This window comes from Strigops habroptila, chromosome 1 (genome assembly GCF_004027225.2).
Source record: "Strigops habroptila isolate Jane chromosome 1, bStrHab1.2.pri, whole genome shotgun sequence".
In the NCBI taxonomy this organism is placed as follows: Eukaryota; Metazoa; Chordata; class Aves; order Psittaciformes; family Psittacidae; genus Strigops; species Strigops habroptila.
Window position 1 is genome coordinate 134,670,494 of NC_044277.2, and position 19,638 is coordinate 134,690,131.

Sequence of the window (19,638 nt, forward strand, 5' to 3'; positions counted from 1 at the left end):
TGAATGGGGACGGCAAGCAGAACAGCACAATAAAAGGTTCTGCAGACAGCCTTTCTTAGGTCCCTCATAATAGACACTGCACCACCTCCCCTGCCCACCTCTGGTGAGGTCTGGCAGAGACAAGGAATGAGGAGCTCGGGGAGCTACCACAGACCAATCACAAGTGCCCAGATGAGGAGCTTCTGTCAGCCCAACTGCATTGGCTCCACCTCTGCCGACACCAGTTGCCACTGCGGTGCTTCTGTGTGAGAAGGTATTGTACCACTGACCAGGCCAGAAGGGTCAGAGAGGGAACTGCAGCAAGGATGTGGTTTCCACCAACTGGAAACACTTATGTTGTCCTCCTGGACACCAGCAGTGGTTTTGGCTGGAGATTGCCGATCCCTGGCATTTCCCAGGGTCCTCTCTTAGGTTTTGGCTTTATGAATTCATCACGCCAGGAGAAGTCATTTTAACCCACATGCCTTTAGGAGTAATTATACATTGAAATGATTAAACAAATCAGGAAGAAAACATATCTACTGCAGAACGAAAGCAGTTAACACTGAAATCCTTTTTTATATTAGTATCACAAGTAGTTTGTAAATAACGTGCTCATTTTAGATATGTAAGGAGTTCTGCCATGCCCTGCAAAATAAATTATATTTTATTGGTGCCGGGTGTTTCATAACTTCTATTTATTTGCTGCAAGAGTGGAGAATTAAGATAGAGTAGTTTATTTCACCAAAAGACTGACAAATGGCTCATTAGACACTTATGCAGCTGAAGTTAATTGTACGATTTTTTGTTGTATTAATTGTCACTGCCTGCTTAACTGGCTAACATTGGTCATCAATACAGAGCTTTTTCCTTTCAATCTCCAAGAGAGAGGTGTAAAAAAAAAAAAAAAAATAAAACGAATTTTAAAATAAACAGAGCAGTATTTATTTCCTAATATAAACAAAAATACTATTTGGATTGGAGGAGCATGAGGGAGGAGTAAGAGAGGATTAATGTGCTAGCTGTTCCCCACTGGGGCTACCAATAACAATCAATCCCAAACAGCAGTCACCTCACATCATCTAACAGCTTGAAATGCAGATATTCAAAGATTCTCTCCCCTTTTTTTTGTTCAGATTAAATATCATTTACATTGCATCCTTTTTTTTTTTTTTTTATTTCATCAGAGACATAAGGTCAGAATTGATTGAATATGTACTACCTGCATATAATGATTTCCAGTTTTTTACAATCATGTGCTAATGCTGCACAGTAATGGCCTATGGATGAAGAGACAGATGTACTACCAGTCATTCGCTACACATTTGCATTAACAAATCATCATTTAATTGAAGCCCATCCAACAAGTTTATGCTACTTAAATAAAGTTCCTTTCCATAAAAGATGCCATGATGACGCATGGTTGTTAACTGCAAGGTAAATAAAAAGTAGTATTTATTTTCTTGTCACTGGTTTAGGTAAGTATTAAAACGTACACTTATTAATTTGTATTTTGCTCAGAAATAAACCACTTGACATCTAACATAGCAATCCAAGCTAGTACTACTATGAGACGAGATAATTCACTTTTAGAAATAATCATTTTGTAACACCACAATTTCATGCTTTACAGATTTTTATTTTCCCCCAAAATATATAATAGAGCATAGCTTATATAAAGGCTATACATGAGTTGTGTGTTAATACTTTTAGGCAAGCTCTAATAATACAAACCTCAAACCCTGCTGTTATCAACATGGGCTACAATTTTTTTTATGTCTCATTGTTGACTACAAACATTGGCACCACACTTACTTAGAAATCTAGTTGCCTCCCTCTACAATTTAGATATTACTGCTTTCTTTTTAATACTGTCTAGGGAACAATTCAGGTAGGTTGTGATGCCCCTACATGTTTCAGATATAGAAAACCACTATCTATTCATTTCTTCTTTCAGAACGTGTTGAAAAATATTAAAATCTGAGAAGAAAGCATGTCATAAAATGAGGAACCTATAAAACCAATTTTCTCTTCTTTTAGAGATGGTTTTCAGCATATTCATTTCATGGTACATTTTTGCATCTGCAAAGCAAAAGAAAGATATTTTGGTACTGTCTGCTAAACTGACAAACAATACTTCGAAGCTAACATGCAGGGACAAGAAGATATATTTTTAATTGTGTTTTTGGCTTAAATCTACATTTTCTAGAAACCAGAATCTTTTAGGATGAAAGCACTATATAAATGAAAGATGGTATTAGTAATAATAGTTGACATCCTTTACTACTCTGGTATTGGCTTACATCTAAACACATCATTGCAATCTTTCATTTACCTAAATACAAAAATAATCAGCTATTTCTCTTTTCCTGAGGATACACTGAAAGTAAAATATTTATTAAAAAAAAAACAAGTACTATGTCAGGAAAACTAGACAATTCATTCAGAGAGTGGAAGAAAGCAGTGTTTTTCTAACCAGAGAAAACAAGACTGTGAAGATGAAGAGATAAAATTTCCTTCCCTTCAGGACTATGTGGGGATATGAGGAGACAGGGGAGTCTCCAGGTTGACCTTTTGTTGTTGTTACTGACGACTGAAAACACAGGAAAAAAATCTCACCGTAGCAAGATTGAAACTCAATGTGAAATTCAGAAATACATCTTAGAGCACACTGCAGCATTCACGAAGAGATAAAACCTAAGATTTATTTCCACAGACAAGAAGCAGTGTATAAAAGCTACAAAATGCAAAATGCAATCCCATACAAAATAAACAGACATACAAAAAAAAAAAACAAACCCTACTGTGATTTGCCTGCATGTTCTCCAAGCTTTTTTTATATGCTAACTCAGAACAGTAATTACAGATCTTGCAAGTTGACTTCTGTTTTCCAGAACTATGAGTTGTACGTAAAACATGTCTTTTCATTGAAACAATTACCATTAATCAAAACAGTGAAAGCTAATACCACTCAAGTCCAACCTACTGCTGTGCCCAGCAATATATCAAACTGTCTGTTGTCAAACACACTGAACAAACTTCAACAGACTGTTTTCACTACAAATAAGAGAAAACATGCTTGCTAAGTATTTTTTAGTCAAATTGCAACCTCAGTAATCCATTCTGTCACTGGATTTTAATTTGAAGTAGTCAATCACAGTCTCAGGCAGATCCATATTTGACTACAGAGAGGTAACTCACTGGGACTAACAAATGAGTACCTGTAAATGACTACTATAGCCCCAAATTTGTTTAAGAATTTATATGTATGTACTCAGGTTTGTTCCTGTACGCCATCAACTTCTTTCAGCTATGGGACTCTGAATTTAAAGGAAAGAAGAAAAATTAAAACTACTTTTCACTATAACAGCCCTAGGAACACTTACACTTCTAACAAGTTTAATAACATTGTATATTCTTCCACATTCGTAACTGCTTAAACTATTACTTGCACTTAAAAAATGTCTCCATTACAAAGAAGCTGCTACCTTTGAATTTGTTCATACATTAACAAAAACCTACCTCCAGAAAGTCAAATTCATATTAAACACAGACCTCATCCACAATGACATATTATAAATAGTCAACGAAAACAGACATACTTACACTTCTTATGGCACCTCCCCTGCCCTACCTAAGAGTCATAACTATTTTCTTAATAAAGAAATACAGCATTTGGTATCTGACAGAAAAAAACCTGTTTAACAGTGAAGTCAGTCTTTTTTGCAATCGGTAATCAATGCAGAAACGGAAGTTTTATGTAAAAGATACAGAAGGACAGGAATGTTGGAGTTTAACAAACAGATCAGGCCTTTATTACTAGCAAGCTCCATTATGGATTTGTGAGCTTTGTAAGCCAAGCTCCCCCAAGTGTAATTAAATTTTTATTTATAATGTGTTTGTGACTGCTAACTTCATGTTGCCTCTGCTTGTTCCCCCCTACAAACCCAATGCGAAACAGTATTCCACATTTACTGCTGCAGAGTGTGGCACTTTATTCAGTTGCTGAATTCATCTCTAGCCTTATAAGAGATGAGAAGTACAAATAAACATATTGTGTATTATTTATACACAAACACCCGTGTCTTTAAGCATAGATATATACACGCTCCTGCATGCAGATGCTCTGAGCCAAAACTGAGGACAAAAGAAGTACATGTCAGTTAAAACTGAACACATGTGAGCCAGAAACACTTTTTTCTACCAAGAGCACTATTTATCACATATTTATATCATGGAGAGGCAGAAAAGCTTCAGTAAGACAGGGCAATGCAGCACTGCAGAGTACATTTCATGCCGCATGCCATGCCTGAGATTAGTGTAAATGTACCAGGAAAAGGTTCTAAACTCCAACAAAGCCAGCATCTATGCTTCATTTTTTTGTTCATTTATGAAGAAGACTTTATGAAAAAGCCCTCTGACTCCAAGTATATGTTTTTTATTTTTTTGTGTTAACTCTACTCCCTCTTTCATTCAGGTATTACCCTCCAGTACCAATACTTACATTAAAAAAAAAAAAAAAGCTTAATATAAGTAACCACAGGAGGATCTCTTCTCCCCTTGAAAAACTGCAAATAAAGATGTCAGCTACTGAGTATATTTGTGGCATCTCCAGCAGCTGCTGTTAAATACCAGCTGGTCTAGCTGATTAAAATTACCTCCGAGTTGGTATTATAAAGATGCCTGGGCAGCGTTGCTGTATTAATGGATTATTGAGTGAGCGATGAAAACCTTGGCCAGCTGATGCGTTTTATTACAGATAGGCTTTATGATGTGTAATCACTGTAATTTTTATAACTAGAGGAAATAGGAAAAAAAGAAGAACCTTCTTTCCTCCCTGACTCATACCAGAATCAGTTAAACCAGATCCTTTTTTGGAGGGGGGGGGTTGTTGTTTTTTTTTCCCCCCAGTCTGTTTCTTAGGAGTTAGCTGAACAATTTGGGGTTTAATAGTTTCTGGATATGTAAGACTTCATCCACACCTACACATACACAAAGAATGAGAAACTCTGTGTTTAAGGCTGTATTTACCTATTTTACATATGTTTAGGTTTACGCATTGGGTATTTATTTCATTCTTTGACTACCAGGCCAGCGCTGCAACTGGCCATGTGAGATAAACCCTTGTGCATTATTTAATGACTGAACTACAATGCAAACATGTCTTATATTCTCCAGGTTCAACAATTCAAGCGTTAAGGTCCTACGTCTGGTCTCTCCATTTCCTCTCACATTCTCCTCCTCTTCCTGCCCCAAACCTTCCACATACTATGTCATTTACCAGTCTCTCAAACTTTTTCCCCCCTTACTAACCACATATTACCACATTTGTTTTCTGTTGGTAGTTTGGTTTGCTCCCAAACTTACTGTGGTAATTATGAAAATCACGTAACTGTTACCAGTTTTTGAGACTTAAGAAAGAATAAATGACTTGGAAAGATTCAGATGTATTGGTGAAACACTTTATTACAGATGACGTCTCTTATGAGGTGATTCAGCAGCCAAGCCAAAGTCACCTCTGCCCAAATGCCATTTACTGAAAGCATCTCAAGAAAAAATACTGCAATTTTTTCAGGAATGGACACACCCCAAAAGCCAACTAACAATATCTGAGATTTTTCAGTGGAATAGGAACTGCTGAAATGTAAAAACAAAGTAAAAAAATATAAAATCTTTATCAGTAACCTTAACCTCTTAAATCTCTCTAAAGGAAATAAATCATTGCTCGTCTTTTCCTAGACTAGATAAAACCCAACTGGGTATTATTCCAGCCCATAAATTATAGAGTTGAATTTTTGGGAGATACTACTGCATCATATACATTCACTTGCAACCTCTGTGGAGAATTTTTTACTCAGGGTGGTGGAGTTTACGTGAAGTACTGCAGACCATTTAAACCATTTGATAGAAGAAAAAGCTGCTCTAAGCCTGGCATTTAATAGATCAAAAGACAATTTAGATCAAAGATGCATCAAAAAATAGATCAAAGATAATTTAATCAACAAGGTTGTTAAAGGCAAGGACTTTACAATGGACAAACTTTTTTGATTTAAAGGTGAGTCTTAGAAATAAGTTTTGGTCCATCCAAGTGTAAAATCACCTTGGCACTTTCTTCATACCCAGAGAACCTAAGCTGGTTTACGGTACAAACGTGTGTTTCCAAATCTAACACAAGCTGAGCATGTAATACACATCTCTGCTGAATCACCTGGCTGTTCTGAAACACTCCTGCAGTGCCACAACTAGCTGATGAAATGACGCTAGTTGTTTGCAAAAGGAAAGAGGAAAGCATGTTTCACCAGGTAAGGACGTAGAGGATAAACAAGGGCCTCTCCACTCCTCCTAACGTCACCATCTGCTTCCTGAGCAGGGGCAAGGGAAACAGGCAAAGCCATTAGGGCAGGTCAAGGAGGAACATGTAAGGTGGAACTTCACGAAGCAGCGAAGCCGCACAGCTCCACGCACTATGTAATAATGGCCGTGCTAGCCCGAAACACCTCAGCTTATGGCCGTGCCAAGCGCAGACGGCAGAAGCCACAGTCGGCTGCTCACAGGAGCACTGCCATCCAGCACCTGCTATGTCTCCATTTTACGTCTGGAGCCCAAGTGGATCCTGCAGTCACAAATCTCTTTTGGGAGGGAGAAGCATTTTCCTATTTACTCCAATAAAAAAGAAATTAAAAAAAATTAAAATAACGGTGGTTTTGGTTTGGTAAACCCCCCCACAGTTCCTATTTCCTCAAACCAGGTAACTTACATCCCTCTCTCCGGAGCCAACCACAGGACCACATGTAGCAGCCATGAGGGAAAAATAACCCATTTTATACTGACTGCGACAGAGGCTCTCTGTCCCAACTGTTTTCTGTTCTTCCCTAGGGTGAACTAGATACCCTATTTTAGAAACATTCACCCCGAGGAGCAGTTTACAACCAGACGGCCCGGCAGGCCGCAGGCGCTCCATTCAGGCTAGCTCCCTCACGCCGAGGCCAGGCCGCAGCCGCCGTTTCCTTGGAAACGGCTGGCACGCCATGCGGGGGGCGGGCTACGGCAGGGGCGGGGCGAGACCGGGCCGGCCTCTGGACCAGGTTCCAGGCGGCGGCTGTAGGAGCACTAGGACACGGGTTCAAATCCCAGCCCCCGGATGGGGAAAAGGAGGCCTCTCCGCCCCCGTGTTTTTCCACGCTTTCACTGAATTTCCATGTTGAGCAACCCTCACATGAATAAGCAATAAGTCCACCCTGCATCCCGCAGCGCTGTCAGGTTTTGTTCCTGTTTCTATGCTGAAACACATTTAATGTACAGCGTAGAAGCATCTCTCTTGGATCTAACTAGGGATGGGCTAAGCAGCAGCAAAGAATAAACAGTGCCACAGATGGAAAAACATCTTATTGAAGATGAAGACTTAGTTATAGTTGAGATATAGTGCAAACATGAAATACTCCAAGTTTCCCCCAGAAGGACTACTTGAAGTAAGATTTAAATCAATGCCCCCATGGGGATTCACACAAAGATAGCCAACTGGAAGCACTGAACAAGTAAATTATTTTATCCAAGAAGGAAAAATTAAAGGAAGGCAATTCGCTAAATGCTAAAATTATTACAATATACTAAACAAATATCTTTGCATTTGTAGTAAATACATATACACTGATATGCTCTGAATTAATGGTCAATTTAACATGCGTGCTAAATTTTACGCAAAACAAGATTCTTAATTCACTTGGGTTAATAAACATAAAATTCTGATAATTACAGATACAATAATGTCATATGAGCACTTTAAACATATGCTGTGGGAATTAAATCCTGGCTATTCCTGCCCACTGAGGACCAGTTTTTAATCTTCGATGCATGATATGTAGTAATGGATTTTACGAGTTGACTTTTTTAAATTTGATGATCAGGTTAATGAAATTTATAATGATATTTTTCACACCAAGTTCAAAATAGTAGTTAACTCCTTGGCAGAGGAATTCAGATTGGACATGTAATGGATGTACCAGCAACTGCTGGTGTGAAAGGATTAATCATCATTTTAGACTTTTATTAAATTAGATAAAATGGGATAGGCATGAATCAGAATATATAACAATTAATCACTGGACTTTATTGAGTCTTTTAAAAATCTTATTTGCTCCTGAGTTGACAACTAATCTAGGCCATTCTGTACCAGTTTGACAAACTCTCCAGATAATGACTGTGACCAGAACATTATTAATATAGTCATTTAACAACAAAATATTTATTTTCTAGGCAAATTAGGGTTTTTTTAACATTTGCGGATGCTAAAGGTAATACACCCGTCTTATTCACCCTCAAACCTTGTAATTCAGCTTATTCTTTGCTAGTGAAATATGGTTTTTTTATATTTGCTTGTTTTTTGAAATTTAGGTACCGGATACAGCACTGTGCACAGCTGACCAAAGTTTTTGGTATATCCAACTAGCATTTAATGTAAATTGTTACAGCTATACACACTGGAATTGCTAGAAAATAAAAATACTAAAGTTTTGAAGTTTATTTATTGATCACTGAGAATCACCCCAGTTAAATGACCATAAACCTCAACATCACAACAACTACTAATCCAGCTAATAGGAATTAAGGGAGATGGAAGATACATAATAAGTATCTGGGGGATATGGAATTTATCCCATGAGTGTAGTAAAGAGCTCATAATTTAAGAGTGCCAAAACCCAAGTGCATCATGAAGGTCTTTCCTCACAAGTGACATTAATTGCATATCCCACAGATGCTTATTACATATTCTATTTATACCTCTAAGAAGAAAAATATTCGTTTAAAGTTTAAAGGTTTAGTACTGCTGAAATACAATGTAACACAGCTGTCTCATGATGTCACAGGGAATATCAAAGGCTGCAGCAGAGAGTCATAATGTAAAAAGTAGTTTAGACAGAAGATAATTCAGGGAATGTGCTTCAGTGGGAGAGTCCCAGAGCTCAGATATACGGTAAAGCAGGATGTATAACTAAGTACTTTGGTTGGATATGGGGTTACACCATTAAAAAGGTTTTTCCGATTGCAGTTACTGAAGTAAGAAAAAGGAGAATTAAATCTATTTCTTTTAAAAAATTTTTCAATATATGTAACATGTCAAACCATTAATACTAAAATATGAAGTGCTAAGGTGAAAGATGCCATTATCTTTTCTACTGTTCAGTCTATACAAATATAGAAGTGTCATCATTAACATTTCTAGATATTAGACACATTGGCATGCTGCAAACTTTCTGTGGGAGATATTTCTTTTCTTCTGTTCCCTGATGACCCTTTTGGGATTTCTCTTATAGACAAGACAGTGAGGAGAAGTCTCTGATTCAAGATGTCCCATATACTTCTAGTTAACTGTATGTACATTATTAAAAAAAGCCCCAAACCTGATATTGCTGGTTTTGCATGTCATTCTCACATGTATTTTTTAGGAGAAATAGAGTAAACCACAAGGCCCAAGCTTAAACTTCAACTGTTCACACAGCATTTATCGATTTAAGTTGTAAACAACTAAGAACTGTGTTTAGATGTTGCCTGGAATTTTGATTTAAGCACTGTAATATTTAATAACATACAACATATTACACCGTTCTGCTGCTGCACCGCACACTGGGTATGTGCCTAGTTTTATCCAAAGTATCAAAATACTTTTTACAAATTTCTATAAAGGTAATCAGAAAAAGTATGCTAACATGGTCCTAATTTCAAAAAAGATGATGAGAGGTAAAGAAAAGCAGATCATTAAAAATTGCAAATGACATCGTAAAGGTTTATGAAAAGAGATGCTCTCTCATGGACCTCCCAAGCTGATGTTATATTGGGTGATGCCATTCCGCTTCTCTGAAATTTGGGGAGAATTATTGTCCTGTTGTCAATACATTCAATACTGAATAAAGTCTAGGTGCATCCACTGCCTCTTTCCTTAATAACAGTGCTATCTGGAAATTCAAGGAAGTCATCAACAGCAGTTGATATCAAGCTGCAAATGGTATGTTAAGAGTGTTTTCAGAGGAATAAAATAGAGGAGCAGCACCCTTGGCTTTCTGTGAAAATTCAAGTGTGACTCATTCATTGATTTCAAAAGATGCATTTGAACCCAGCTCCTACTCTTGTCTGCTTTTGTTCTTTTTCACTAGGCAATTCTATTTTGCAGTGTTGTGCACAGATTTTCTCTTCTTGCCAAAATGCGTAGGGCCTTCATGCTAAGTTAACCCTTTAGGGCCTCGTGCTGTTACATTCAGTATGAGGGGTGATGAAATGTTCTCACTATTTTTACAGCATTAGTTTGGTAAAATAATTCTATTTTTAGAAATGTTTCTCAAATATAATTTCTCATTCTTTACCTAGACTAAAATATTGTGAATTCATACAATATGCAAAAGTTACACATCCTAATTAACAGCACTACTCTTGAGCAACCTATTCCTATGACCTGTGTTAATGGATTTTATTCTTCAGATGTAGCTGTCTTGCTTTAATATTTCATATGATACTTTTAAAAATTCTTGCTCAAAACCATATCAGAACCAGAAAAGATACTCAAGGCATGCACCTATCTGGAACAAAATTTTTTTTTGATTGCTGAAGCTTCTAAAACACTAGCAAGATGTTGGAAAGAGGTTCACAGGGTGATGGAGAACTCCTATGCAGCTCACTTATTTTAAAAGTTAGGAGAGTCAGTTGTGTTATTTTCAGGGCAGGACCTTTTCCTGTTGCAAGCACATCCAACTGAAGAATTCCTAATAAAACAACTGTCAAAGAAGACTCAGAACATATAATCCAAATTATATAGGTTGTCTGCAGAATTCCCCACCTTTCCTCAACTCCCCCATTTTCTTCCCACCTCCAACCCCTCATCTCGGCCTAACATTTGGTTAGACTGAAGGGGACAGAACACTATCCATAGGGGTAGAAATGGCTATCCAGAACTATGCTCAGAATCTGACTTGGAAACAGGAGGTGGATTGACTTGACTGCCTGGTGAACTATTACTTTTGTATGGAGAAAAACCAAAAAAGGAAGCATTCTTACCAATGCTGACAGTACACAGCCTTTCATTTTCCAGATTAACCGCATTCTACTGGGCAGCCAGATGCCTTTAGAGAAAATGAAGACTGGCCATTTTCCTACAGAATTACTATTTCACTAATTTTCAGCAACATTTTCATTAGGGATGAATTATGGTTTCAGGATATAATTTTCTGCTAAAACTGAGGACTGACACGAAAATGACTCCAAAGAGCTAGATGATTAACATATCCTCCTAGGCTGAGGGAGAATCCGACTGAAGACTGTGCTATCCCTGAAGCTGACATCCCACACTTTAAGGCAGTTCACTAACTATTGCTGTTTTCTTGAACGCAATTCCCTGTCACTCTTCTCCCCACCCACGAAAATCCAGAATGGCGTAGTTTGTTCTGATATGGAATAACAACAAAATATTTAAAACTTTGATTTTTTTTTTTTTATTTTTTTAATGAAATCTAACTCCTGTGTTACCAACAGGCCTACATTGTATATTTAAATATTTCATGCTCATTTGTTTAAAGATTTCAAACAAAATTCTCCTAACTGCACTACCCATTTGATCCCAGTTGTGTTTAAAGATGACAGTGTAACCTTTAAATTTTACAATTTAGGCACTAAATTGTGTTTACCATGCCACTGCTCTTGTTGAGTATCCTTTTTGTATTGTAGCAGAGGCTCCTCTTTGTGCAGCTCTTCTTCTTGTGCATCAAGATGATGCAAAAGAACCAAGGTGATTTTCAGGGTGACCTGCTGTATTAGTCTTTTAAGGACTGATGACAGGACGATCTTTCCCTGCTGGATGGTGTACATGGTTCTCTTACTTTATTATCGCTTTAAAGGTATGTCTTCACAGGAAAATAAAGGGCATGCCATTAACATATGTATGCATTCCCATACTAACTTGATTTAGACAGACCAGGTAAGATTAAGCAGTGAGGATGAAGCACTGATTAACCAAAACATAAATTATCCACAGGCCTGGATTCTATGGGAAATGCTTTGGTTCCTACCAAGTGGTTAAGTCTGAAGTTCTGTATTTTGCCTCTGAACATCACGTTAACATGGGCATGCTAGCACAGTTTCATTTTTTGGGCATATGCTGAGATAATTGCCTTCTGCAACAGTTACTTGACTGACTTAGTGCCTTTTCTGTACCAATTTCCAACATGAGTTTTCTAGACTAAGTTCTGTGTCATTGAAAGAAACAAAATGATGCACTAAATTAAACAGTACTGGTTAACCTGAACAGCTGATGCGACTGAAGTATAAAGAAAACAAAGAAGTAAATGCTTGATACACGGCACCTTAAATTCCTTACTGGAGTAGAACTTCTCCACTCATTGTTCAGCTTTTACAGTCAATAGCTATTGACTACGAAAGTAAAAGAAAAAAAAAAAACCAAACAACAAAGACACCCTTCCAAACACCTCTATATATTCCTACTCAATTTATCACAGGTTTCAGAAGATATTTATTCTATTCAAATCCACTGGTCTCGAAGTCTACTCATGTTTAATGCCACCATATGTGGGGTTTTTTTTAAGGGTATGTGGCAAAAGCAAAACCAGAAGCTGTCTGCTTGTTTCTTTCCCAGATAATTCCCTGTACTTCATATGGGAAGCACATCACCTGCATCAAGGAGCAACATAATGACAAATCTGCATTCCATCCTCACAGCCATCCAGTACTACTCATTATCATCTCAGCACATAATTATGCGGCAGGAGAGTAAAACTCTGATGAACACTTTTGACACCTCAACCAATCCTTCATTCTGCTTATAGAGTGGTCTTTTACATGATGTATATGTTAAAATCTTAAGTCTAAGGTAAGACTAAAATACTATTTGTCACAGTTGGAAAAAAAGATAGAATTGAAAGGTCATCATACTGTAATTTTCAACCTACTACACAACAAGAAGCAGCACAAAATAAAATACACATTTTCACAATCAACAAACCAGAAAGCCTTTTGCAGAAACTCAACAATGAGCAACAGATGCGTATCATTTATAAACACAAAAGGGTGAGTAGCCTCACTTCAAAACAGAAGAAAAGCAGCTTCTAGCATTAAGTGGGATTTGCTTACTGCCTGCTAGCACAGTATCTACCCCCATGCTTCAAGAACTGTCCACATTTATTTACACAGAGCAAATCCTTTTAATTAGTAGACCATCACAATACAGCTGGTACATCGACAGTAGGTGAGACAATACCTCTCTCCATCAAAATATATTGCAGCTTTGTAAGTTAGCTTCAGATGTGTTTTCTTCTTTCCCCTAACTTTGAACTTACAGGTTTCTTCTTACAATACTTCTTTACTCTGCAGAACAGAATTAATAGTAAAGTCTTCAAGTGTCTGAATCAGCCCCCAAAAGCTTTATCTAAAAATCCAGTAGACTGTATCTCTTCTTAATTTGTGGGACCAACAGTGGATGGTAACCCTTCTTAAAAAGGCCTGTTTATATGGCATTAAATCCTTACTAAGCCATCTACTGACAGACAAGCTAGGATATATATCCCATTAAAATCTGCTTTATATGTAATGCTTTGTTTAAGTTGAACAGAAAATAATTACTGGAAATCAACAAACATTAATACCAGTTACTAAATTCAGGATTAATTTGGTCCTGGATACTCAAATGAGAAGTATTACTTTGTTCAAAAAGACTTTGTATTTGCTTAGTCTTAGCCATTGCTAGATTGTAATTTATTTTAATAGAAAGGCCAGTAGGTTCCCCTACTGTATGCACAGTAGCTCAAAGTTTCTTTCATTGTAATTGCTGTTCAATTAATTGATGAGACTGGATTGAAAACTACAGAGGAACTGTAATTGATTGGACCATGCCATACATTATATCTCTAATTTTTTTGGTGAAGTGTGAGAATCCAAAATAAATCCAGACATCCTGGATGATCTGTAAAGTTCTCTTTAGCAAGACTGATCTTTAATCTACTTTTTCTGGAGATCATGAAGAATTTCTTATTCTGATAATGAGTGGGATTATTTTATTCTTTTTTTTTTTTTTTCTGGATACAATGAATATGATTTATGTTCCATTAGTGCCCAGGTAAAAATCCTTTAAATTTACCCTCCAGAGACCAATATGGTTATGGAAAAGAATACTGCCTGATACTGTAATGGCATGGGAGATTAACTAAAACAGGTGGATGCCCCACAGCAGTGCTAATAGCAAGGCAACTAAGAATAGTAATAGCGGAGCAGCACATCTGCTGTTGACTTTGCTGTAATGTAACCTTTCTACTGCTATCTTTGAATCTACACTCATGCCAAGTTACCCTGTAACTTAGTTTGCATCCTTCTATTTCTTTTCTTTTTCCTTTTTTCCTTTGCTTCATGAGATAGGCTTCTTCCTGAAGTATAGTTGTGGTATCAGCCTAAAGGGCTGAAACTGCATCTCAAACTGCAGTAGGCAGCATGTCTATCTGATTGATCATCATAAAGCAGAGTGGCAGCAGGAGACAAAGTCATCGGCACTGAATGTTCTAAGAAGGCCCTTTTTCTACTGAGATTAAGCTATCATGAAATATTTATGCTCACTTCTGCATGTGCTTTATTGTCTGTTGGATATGTGCTTAGAAAGAGTTTGCTTAACCAGTATAATACTGCCATCAGTGTTATGATGCAGAAGCTAGTGAGTTTATGCCAACAGTTAATTTCTGTTCTTAAATAAAGCTTTTTACTCTTATGCCTTATCATTATCTTTGTGTGCATTATTTCTATACAACCATATCATTTATATTTACATGATCTCGCTGTACTTATTGCATGCAGTTCTATATGAATTTCATTTGATGCAATAAAATTTACTTTGAAACCCTCAGTACATAAAATAAAGGAGTAATAATGATATTATTTGGGACTTTTGAATTGATTCATCTTTCCAGTGAAATGTAAAAGAAGTCCTCTGCTACAAATTAGTATAAATGGAAGAAAAATGTCCTAAAATACAGGTAACTGAAGCCTTTCCTCAAACCTTTGTCAAGCCAAGAGCACAACCTGCTTAATCTGCCATAGCAAACACTGGCCACCACAGAAACTGCAGAATGTTTAATTTTGCAATAATTATTTTGTACTTTAACATGAGTTAGATGTAAGGTCAAAGAAATTAACACTAGAATACCACTTAATCTAGGACATTAATCACTGTTAACTCATCTGATTTTACAATTAAACTGAATATTCAATCTGTCAAGCCTCCAGAGTATCCAATCTTTTTGTTCAATCTTAGCATTTTTTTGCTTTTATTTAGAGAAAAGTTTATTATCAGGAAGCATGTCACTGAACTGTTAATGTAATCAATTCTATTTTATTTTCAAACCATTCTTGTGCTTTACTTTACAAAGTACAAAATTAGATATGATTAGATAATTATTATAGTTTGGTTAGACTGTATGCAATTTGCAGTGCTATCAGGAATGTGAAACAATGTTATTCTGCAAAACATTATCTTGGGATCTAAAAACAAGCTAGAAACATGGCAAATAAGACCGAAGAATGGCACTTGCTGTATTGCTGGTTCCATTTTGGCTGATATTAATAGCAGTTGAATAATTATCACAGGGATACGCAGCGACTGACTGCAAGTGAATGAATGTGTGGTCTAACAAAATTTTCATCTACAGAAATTCTTGTGCTAAGGCTGATACTGTATATGACACCAGCTTGAATGTCCAGAGCACAGAAGTATGACATAGCCAGGACCCCAGTATACCTTGTTGTACCTAACAGAGTCTTCTTTCTTATCAGCAACAAAATGAGATAGCCAGGTAACATGAGGTCTGGTCACTGATGCCGTCCAGAATATAAAGAAATCCAGTGCCTTGAGCTGAAGCTTCACCAAATGTAAACTACATGGAGAAAAGTTTTCTTCTAAACTGGCAGCACCTCCCAGCATGCAGCCTGGCATACCAGGCTGAGGCTAATGATTCCACAGTTTGCAGAGGACTAACTGATGAAGAAAAAGATTTTTCTCATGGATATGATAAAAACTATAATGAGTATACTTTTCACAAAACCAGCATACAACCTTTGCACTACGGGACAGCAACTGAAATTAATGAGTGATACTGTATGTACTGAAATGCCTATTCAACTTGCAGGTAATCACAATTTCAAGAAGTTTGTGACCACATTTTATTTTAAATGACAGCTTCTGCACATGGAAATGTACAACAGACTTGGGTACCTGAAGTTCCAGCAGCACAAGTCTTCCTCATGTTTGAAAATTAAAAGGGCTATTTGTAAACATCAAAGGTTGAAATCAACTCTATGAAAATACAAAGACTAAGTAAGAATTGTTTCTACTTTGCTCCAGAAGCTTATAGAAGGATGCAAAGTTTAAAATAGTATATTTTTAAGTAAGTGTATAACTTGTTCACGTTAGGGGAGACTGCCACTAAATACAAGCCTTACACATTCATACTTTTCACCAGGAAGGCCATACTATCTTTTGAGGGAAGTTCCCAGTCTTCCTTCTACCATCTGTATATTTTATGAGTGGTATCAAGGCTGACAGATGAATATTTATGTTGGCAAATCCAACAAACTTCAGTAAAACAATAAACTTCAACAAAAAGCTCACATGAATTCTGCAGTTGGGTTAGGTTTAGCAATTATTAATAACCTATTATGTTTAAGAAATGCTGTTTCTAGTTCAAGAAATGTTAAACACAGGAAAAGATCCAGCATCTGAGACTGTCAGCTGGGTCACTACTGGAAATTACTATTCTGAAAAGTTCAGACATCATTAAAGGTGAGAATAATACAACACAGTCATGTTCCTTTCCCTTTCTTTTCCTCCTGTCCTCTATATTAAATCAGAAGTCAGAGAATGATATGACCTCACAGGCAACCTACTTTCCTCTTCTGCCAATGCAGATTCATTCTCTATGATACTACCCATTTCTGAGAGTGTTTCAAAGCCTGTCTTTAAAATATTCTGAGGGTTTTTCCTTTGTTAATTTGATATATTATTTTACAGTCTAACAGCTCCCTGATAGTAAGGTTTTTGTGATAGTCAGCCTGAAGCTCTCTCTCATAATTCATTCTCTTAACTGTAAATTTCTTTATTCAGATTCAGTTCTATTTATGCCACACCAGACTGCACCGTTCTTCTGTTATTATAATGTCATGTTTTGAGCTAAAGTATATTTTTTTCAATTATTTCTCTTACTGAAAGGCAAAATTTCACACTGAAGTGAATACCTACAGTACAAATTATTTTTGCCTCAAAATACCTGTTTGCAAATTTCTGAGCTTTATCTTATTTTCTGTGTGTTTTTGTAAGCCTTCAAAGAAAAAGGAAGTCTTTTTGTTTTCCTTGATATTTACACTGCCTAATTATTCATTACTACCCCTGCTTATTCATTACGACCCCTGAAGATTATTAGAGATTCTGCCTTCCTCTTACACTCTAGTGAAGATACCAAGAAAATACACAACTCTACACTATGCAAAAAAAATATTGTAATAGGACAATCTGTCTTCTTCATACTTCTAATACCTTGAGTTTACTTGGCTTATTTTTTCTCTCCCTGTAACACACTGCTATCAAAACTATTTAAATAAGTTTTGTAAAATCACATTTATCTTTCTAATAATATATACTATTTATAAACTACTATTTAGCCTCAGTTCAACTCTACTCTTGAGGGTATACTATGTCACAGTATTTTTACATTTTACTGTAACATCAAATTAGACTTTAATGTTAAGTATTGCAGTTATGGCCTGACATTCATACAGTCACCTTTTCCCTCCTGCTCTACATTTTCTATTGAGCTGTTAAATGTAATTCACAATTACATTTGGAAATTCACACCTATAAATGAAACTGGGTTTTTTTTTTTCCCATTTAAGGCAAAGCCAATCTTATTTTAAATCATTGCAAAAAGTAAAAAAAAAAAAAAAGTGTCATTTTTCTGTCACTGCAAGTGCACATATGGCTTGCCACTTCTTTAAGGAATGATTAAAATGAATCAAATGTCTAGAATTCCAGACGAAGAAGGCAAATTTCTTCCTTAAAACCACAGTCAATTCACAATTACTCTTGGTTCACCCAAGTTGCATGCTCTGTGCTGACTGAGACTGACCACTGCAGCCATGACTGGTCCGGATGCAATGCTGAGCAAATATGCAGACAAGGCCACATCCAAAGTTGCACCTATCCCAATAAGCCCCCCTGGAAAAGGGGCACAAAATACACAACCAGCCGAACAGACCTGAGCCAGCTTAATGCAAGGACTACCTGGGCTGACTCAGCATACAGACACCGCTTAACTTTTAACATGCCCCATCATACTTGTTATCACCAGTATTCAAAACCCCATTCTTGCAGTAAAAGAAAGTTCACTGATACTGAACTGGTGATAAAATTAAATAAAGGAACCATTCAGTGCTACTAATTTTCCCCTTCCCCCCTTCTTTGTGTCCTATTATCCCATTTCTTCTTATAGGAAAACCACAGGTAGAATAGGTACTCGATTAAGTATTGCATCACTGCACTGGGAGTCTGCCAAGTTCTCCTATTTTATAGAATCATAGAGTGGTATGGGTTGGAAGGGACCTTAAAGATCATATAATTCCAACCCTCTTGCCACAGGCAAGGGCGCATGTGTATCTGAATGGACTTTATCTGCACTGGGAATGCCACTGTCACTAATAAAACAGTGGGGTGTCATTTACTGTAATGCTGCAAAGTGAGTAAGTTCTAAGAGAGAAGTAGTACCTCTTTTTAGCCCCATTCCTCTATTCCTAAATTTAAGGAAAAGAAAGTCCCAATATAATGAAGTAAAAAGAGAAGGAATTAAATTAAATAATGCTTTGCAAACACTTACAGTCCATAAATCTGTGGAGCAATTTCCAGTCGGTTCAGATGCATATATAGCTCAATATCATGTTTCTTCAGAAGATGATCCTGAATTTGGTTTACTTTTGCTACGATAGCAATAGATGGGCCTAAGTCCTGTGGCCTTGCAAATGGTGTAGGTGTAATCATCACATCTTTCTCCTGCCAACAAAGAAAATGAGAAAAATAGAGAACATCCCATGAAGTCTTATTGTCTAAAAGGGATTGTCTACAGGAGATTTCTTTTGTTGTCATCATTGGCTTCCAAATAAACATATTAATAACTCGTTTCTTTTCCAGCAAAAGGGGAATCTCAAATATCCACTTCTGTGGAAGGTATTGTGGGATTCCCCTTCCCAGGTGTGCCAAGGTTCATCCTCTCATTCTGCACATCAATTTTTATGCGCATGCTTTACTTTTCATGCTCTGACAAAGTGTTGACAGCTTTATTTTAGCTTTAATATCAGCAGTCTGAGCCAGTCCAGAGCAAAGCAGATGAATGGTAACTTAGTAGAGAATATATGCCCTCAGAGGACAATAAATTGCATACCAAATAGGAAATAACTTATTTTCAAATGAAGCTTTCTAAACAGACTTCCCTTGCTCAGGATAATCTGTTGGCTGTACCTCAAAATCTAAACAACTTTGATAATGCATTAGAAAACTTATAAAACAAAACCAAAATAGAACATTGAGATCAACCCAAGGATTAGAAGGTAGATGGTTGGACCTAAAGATTGTGTGCAAAT

General features: G+C 36.8%; 1 protein-coding gene across 6 annotated transcripts in view; it reads right to left on the bottom strand.

Annotated features, from left to right (window-relative positions):
• TBC1D5 (TBC1 domain family member 5) overlaps nt 1-19,638 on the bottom strand; it is a 319,489-nt gene that overhangs the window by 104,471 nt on the left and 195,380 nt on the right. For all 6 annotated transcript variants that reach the window (XM_030478214.1, XM_030478248.2, XM_030478230.2 and 3 more), the window contains one exon: nt 18,879-19,051. In XM_030478214.1, coding sequence (XP_030334074.1) covers nt 18,879-19,051 — 173 coding nt within the window. The remainder of the gene's footprint in view (nt 1-18,878; nt 19,052-19,638) is intronic.